The 6,062-nt window shown below is 47.7% G+C and overlaps 1 protein-coding gene across 1 annotated transcript in view; it reads left to right on the top strand.

Moving 5' to 3' along the window:
• The window catches only part of AKIRIN1 (akirin 1), a 51,084-nt gene that overhangs the window by 36,831 nt on the left and 8,191 nt on the right, over positions 1 to 6,062 (top strand). Inside the window, 2 exon segments of the mRNA XM_017507896.1 lie at positions 2,521 to 2,840; positions 2,842 to 3,004. Of these exon segments, the coding sequence (XP_017363385.1) occupies positions 2,521 to 2,840; positions 2,842 to 3,004 (483 nt within the window).

Raw genomic sequence — 6,062 nt, 5'->3', positions numbered from 1 at the left:
CAGGGCTGCAGTGAGTTATGGTTGCACCACTACACTACAGCCTGGATGACCAGAGTAAGACTCTGTCTCTAAAATTAAAAAAACAAAAAACAAAAAAAAACCTGTTATTTAGAATGACTACCCAAGGGGCATACTTTTCAAACCTTGTAAGCCCTAACTTAGGACCTGTTTACACCATAAGAAGGCAATTTATTTGGCCCACATTAGACAAGCCCCTTAAAAAATAACCATCACTAGGCCAGACGCAGTGGTTCACACCTGTAATCCCAGCACTTTGGGAGGCCAAGGCGGGCAGATCATTTGCGATTGGGAGTTCGAGATCAGGATTTCTAGAAACGCTGTCTCTACTGAAAATACAAAGATTAGATGGGCATGGTGGCACCCACCTGTAATCCCAGCTACTAGGAAGGCTGAGGTAGGAGAATCGCTTGAACCTTGGAGGCGGAGGTTGCAGTGAGCTGAGATCACCCCACTGCACTTCAGCCTGGGTGACAGAGCAAAACTCTGTCTCAAAACAAACAAACAAAAAACATTACTAGGTTGCTTTCTATGTCCTTGGCTTTCATTAGCCATAACAGAAAGTATACATATGAATTTTCCTTTTGTATTTGTTATTAAAATCTTCCTAATTGCTTTATTAAATCATTCACTGTTTCCTAATAAAATCATATCAGAAACTACCTTTAGAGTTTGTTATACAAGACAAAAAAAAATCTATGATGTCTCTTCTGATTTACTCATTCCTTTCAGATGACAAAATCTATTCAACATGGACTGTGTTTTCATTTTTTCCCTAGCATTCAGGAAGCTGAGAACTACCTACCTTCCTTCATTCCTTCCTTCCTTCCTTTCTCTTTCTACTTTTTTTTTTTTTTTTTTTTTGAGACAGGATCTCACTCTGTCTCCCAAGTTGGAGTACAGTGGCACAATCTCAAGGTGGGGAGTCCAAGTGATTCTCCCCCCTAAACCTCCCCCGTAGCTGTGATTACAGGTGTGCACCACCATGCCCGGCTAGTTTTTGCATTTTTAGTAGAGACAGGGTTTCACCGTGTTGTCCAGGCTGGTCTCAAACTCCTAGCTTCAAGTGATCCACCTGCCTCAGCCGCCAAAGTGTTGGGATTACAGGCGTCAGCCACCATGCCCAGACTAGAACTACATTTCAAATTCAGTGACAGTCATGTTTAATTCCAGGATAATTGTGATCTCCTTTTTCTCTGGCCCTAATATTCTATTTCTAGTTTTCTAGCCTATTGTAAACCCTCTTTATGCTCTTATGGACAAGAGAGGAGATAACATTTGGTATGCTGATTTTAGAATTATTTCTGCAGTTTTACAAAGATAAATGCAAAAATACATGCCCTATGTTATGATATTTAAAGAATTTGTAGAGATTACTCCGGGCACACTGCTTATGGGGTAGCCCTGTTCCACAAGGAGAAGGGGAAAAAAAAAAAGAATTTGTAGTAACTGAAGAGGACCCAGAGAAAAGCAATAGAAAAAAGAACAATGAATGGAGACTGAGGTAGTATGCCCATACTCTCCAACCCAAATATTGTAGCACATTGATCTATTGTAGCGCATATTAGCGCATTATATGCGCTAATAGAAGTGAATATCTGAAATTCGGACTGTTCTGAAAAATCCTGGAGATACGTTGAAGACAGATCCCAGGAATCATGGTCATTATTCAATATATAATAGATATGAAAAGTTACAGAAAGGCTTTAACCTTTCTTGGATCACAGACCCCTTTGATGATCTGTTGAAAACATCGGAACTGCTCCCCAGAAAAATACAGGCGCGTGGAGTTTCAGAAAGCAGAACCCTCCTATTATCTATTTATTTTTCCAGAATATCAAAAGCACTTTCCGGCTTTTATTGTTGTGAAGAGTTCAGAAAGACGAGGAAGAACCTGAGCTGCCAAGTCAGATGGGAAGGATGGCAAATCAGCTACCAGTTGAAGTTCTTAACACTCTGAAGCCATTCTTAAGACGGTTTAAGCCAGTAGGTGCTGTGTGTCTCTGTGTGTGTGTGTCTGTGTGTGTTCTCAACTTTTTAAAGTAACAGATCCCTTTGAGGAGCTGCTTAAGGGATGGGTCAGCTATCTCAAAAATACTCCCGCAAACACCCCCACCCTCGCTCCCACCCCACAAATCTGCAAATAATTTCATGGGGTTCATGGACTTCCTAAAGCCCATCCTCTGATACTTGATGTAAGTGCAGACTTCCCAGGGCACAGCGCAATGCCCTTGATGACCTTTAACAATCACCCTCTTTTATCATGGGGACAAGGGCGGCCTAGAAGGAGGCTCTTGGTATCATCAGACCCCCATGGACCCTCATCAGGCCCCTTCAAGCTTCCCCTCCCCCACGCCTGCGCAGCGCAGGTGCGAAAACCTTAGGGGCCACCCGGGCGCGACGGCCCCAGAGCTGGTGGGGGGAGGACTGGGACCCTGGGAGGGGTGGGGGTGGGGGTGGGGGCCTTCCCGGTGTTGCTTGGTGACCACGCTCTCCGCCCAGACCGTTCCATTTCCTCAGCAGGGGGCGCCGCGGGCCCGGCCGGCGCTGACCAGCCTCGCAGAGCCGCCCTCTTCCGGCCTGCCCCCCTCTGCCGGGCGGTGGCGAGCGCCCGTGACGTCACAGAAGGCGGGGCCAGCGTTGCTGCCGGGTGCTGGAGGCGCCATTGGAGCCGGCTTGGCTGGCGAGCCCCGCTGAGGAGCCGGATCTTGGGCCGCACTTACGCCGCGTCCGCTCCCGGTCCCTGGCCCCTCAGCGGCCGGGTGAGCGGGGCGACGCTGCAGCGGCCCACGGAGTTCGGGAAGGCGCTACAGAGTCCCGGTTTCCCCGAAGCGGCGGCGTGGCGCCCTTCTGCCCGGCCCCACTCCCGGCCTCAGGCACTGGGACGCCAAGCCGCCGTCGCCGCCGCGGCTTCAGATGCAGACCCCACCGCCAAGTCTGCAGCAGCCCGCCCCACCCAGCAGCGAGCGGCGCCTTCCAACTCCGGGTAACCTGCGCTGCTGCGGGTTTGGCAGGAAGCCAGGCCCAGGCATTTTGGGGGGGGGCGGGGGCGAGAGGGTTGGGAATACCAAGCCAGTTTACCCACGGATCCTTCTTTGCCTTGAGAAGAGGGAACTGGGATGCCGCTGGGCCTGGTTGCTTCCGGGGATGGGAGACATCCGGGAGGGGTAGTGGGGCCACAGAGTTGGTTTTCGGTTTTCCTGGAGAAGGAGAGCCTGGAGGGGTGGACACCAAGAGGAAAATGGGAATACCCCTGGCCGCTCAGGGCCTTCCCTGTCGCTGAAGCCCCTCCTGCCTCCGCTGCCCGGGCCTGTACCGACCCACCCTGCAGATCCAGTGGGCCATGGAAAATGGGATTCTACTCACGAACCTGGCCTGGAGGGTGGTGCGGGGGTGGTGGCGGGTTACCGGGAAGGGGCTCGAGTGCGTGCTGTTCAGCGCCTGACGGTAGCTTGTAGGGAGACTTGATTTCCAGAAGTCTTTAGGGACTAAGAGGCCACCGCCAGAGTCGAGAGTCGCGGAATCCGATTTCAACCTGATCATTTCTAGAGGACTGGCCACGTTCTTTTATCATATTGCTATTGCCTTGTACCATATATGGCTTGAAATCGGTAGGTCATTGGCTAGAATTTGAGAATTCTACGACGTCCGTAGGTTCTACAGAACTAAGAATGTAACTGTCCTTAACAGAGGGACTGTCCTTCAGTAAGGAATTCCACTTTGTCCAAGAAAAAGGAAGGACTGGCGTTACAGTGGACACCTCATCACAGCGCAGCAGTAGAGGGGAGGAAGGGTGCCTCAGCATTAATATTCTGCGATTTTAAAGGACTTCCGGAAATGGGGGGGGCGTCTCAATAATGGATTTGGTCAAGTCATTTCTTTGTGTGTTTTTCTATTCCTCAAGCTTAAGCAAAACCTTGGGCTCACCGAAAAATTATTTTTCTTCACCCTTTTTCAGTTAGCAGTGCCTTCAGGTTTCATTTCCTCCTTCCTCTGCGTATTGATCCACAATGCAAATTTCTGGCCTTCATCCTCACACCAAGATTCCTGCAGCCAGCCAGAGCTCTCCCAGACTTTGTATTCTTAACTCGAGTTCACCTTTTTATCCTAGAATTCAAAGGACTTATCAACTGTGATCATATCTTAACCTAGTCAGTCTCATACATTTTTTTCAAACTGTGCCTTTGCCCTTTCCCCGAGACCCAACTCTCTGTGCCTTTATCATGATGTTTTTCCTTTCTATTTGCTAATCCCAATAGAGTAATTTCTTCAAGTCTCTTATCCGTTACCTGAGGAACCTGCCCATAAAAACCTGTATTCTAGGCCGGGCGCGGTGGCTCAAGCCTGTAATCCCAGCACTTTGGGAGGCCGAGGCGGGTGGATCACGAGGTCAAGAGATCGAGACCATCCTGGTCAACACGGTGAAACCCCGTCTCTACTAAAAATACAAAAAATTAGCTGGGCATGGTGGCGCGTGCCTGTAATCCCAGCTACTCAGGAGGCTGAGGCAGGAGAATTGCCTGAACCCAGGAGGCGGAGGTTGCGGTGAGCCGAAATCGCGCCATTGCACTCCAGCCTGGGTAACAAGAGCGAAACTCCGTCCCCCAAAAAACTAAAACAAAAACAAAAAAACCTGTATTCTACTTTAAATTCCCTGGCCACTCAATGTTGTATAACCTTATGTACAGAATGAGATAATGTTTGCAAAAGTCGTTTTTAAAGAGCCCTCAAAAGCAAGTGCCATAGATGGCCGCTTCCAGTGATGGTTTGTTCTTCCCTGGCTCCTGCAAAAGATAGTCTCAATCTTTTTGGGTCCCACTTCTGCAAATTGGAGTTAATACTTGCCCTATCTTTTGTTGAGGAACCCTCGAGATAGTTATAAAAAGTATTTTGAATAGTGTAAAGTGATAGGTTTAATGTAAATGTTTTATTTCTTAAGTACCCTCTAGGCTAGTTCGTTTGCAATTCATATTACAACAGCTGCTTAATAAGTGGTTTTTGGTGGCTCATGCCTATAATCCCAGCACTTTGGGAGGCCAAGACAGGTGGATCACTTGAGGTCAAGAGGTCAAGACCATCCTGGCCAACATGTTGAAACCCAGTCTCTACTAAAAATACAAAAATTAGCTGAGTGTGGTGGACTCAGCTGAGCTGGGACACCTGTAATCCCAGCTACTAGGGAGACTGAAGCAGGCGAATTACTTTATATTTTAACCTGGGAGGTGGAGGTTGCAGTGAGCCAAGATCAAGTAATTGTATGCCAGCGTGGGCAACAAAAAAATAAAAAAGAATGTGGTGAGCCAGTCATGGTGGCTCACACCTGCCATCCCAGCACTTTGGGAGGCTGAGGCAGGAGGATTGCTTGAGCCCAGGAGTTTTGAGACAAGTTTGGGCAACATAGTGAGACCCTGTTTACACAAAAGAATTCTAAAAAATTAGCTGGACAATTTTTCTGAAATCTGAAATGCTGCAAAGTCTGAACTGTTCCAAAAATTGAGTGGTAATATGACACTCAAAGGAAATACTTATTCATTGGAGCATTTCTGATTTAGAGTAAGGGACATTCAGTTGGTAAGTATACTGCAACTATTCCACAATCCAAAACGTCTGTCTCAAGCATTTCAGATGAGGTATGCTCATTTTGAATAGTAGTTTTTGTGGAAAGGTTCTGTAAAACTAAGCCATTTATTGCTTAAATCTTTATTGAGTGCTAGGTGGATACCAGGCATCCAGGCACGGAAGAAGGGGGTTGATAATTGCAGGAAATATTTGTAAACATAATGTGCAAAGCAGTTAACTGATTATGACTTCAGAGTCTGGGAGTAACTTCTGGTTTGAGGTAGCATTTTAGCTGAGTCTGGGTTTTTTCGTTTTGAGACAGAGTTACTCTGTTGCCCAGGCTGGAGTGTGGTGGTGTGATCTTGGCTCACTGTAACCTCCATCTCCCAGGTTCGAGCGATTCTTCTGCTTCAGCCTCCCCACTAGCTGGGATTACAGGTGTGCACTACCATGCTCGGCTATTTTTTTTTTTTTTTTAATAGATG

The sequence above is a fragment of the Cebus imitator genome, unplaced genomic scaffold (genome assembly GCF_001604975.1).
Source record: "Cebus imitator isolate Cc_AM_T3 unplaced genomic scaffold, Cebus_imitator-1.0 Scaffold385, whole genome shotgun sequence".
In the NCBI taxonomy this organism is placed as follows: domain Eukaryota; kingdom Metazoa; phylum Chordata; class Mammalia; order Primates; family Cebidae; genus Cebus; species Cebus imitator.
The sequence above is the reverse complement of the archived record's forward strand: the minus strand, read 5'-3'. Positions and strand labels throughout refer to the sequence as shown.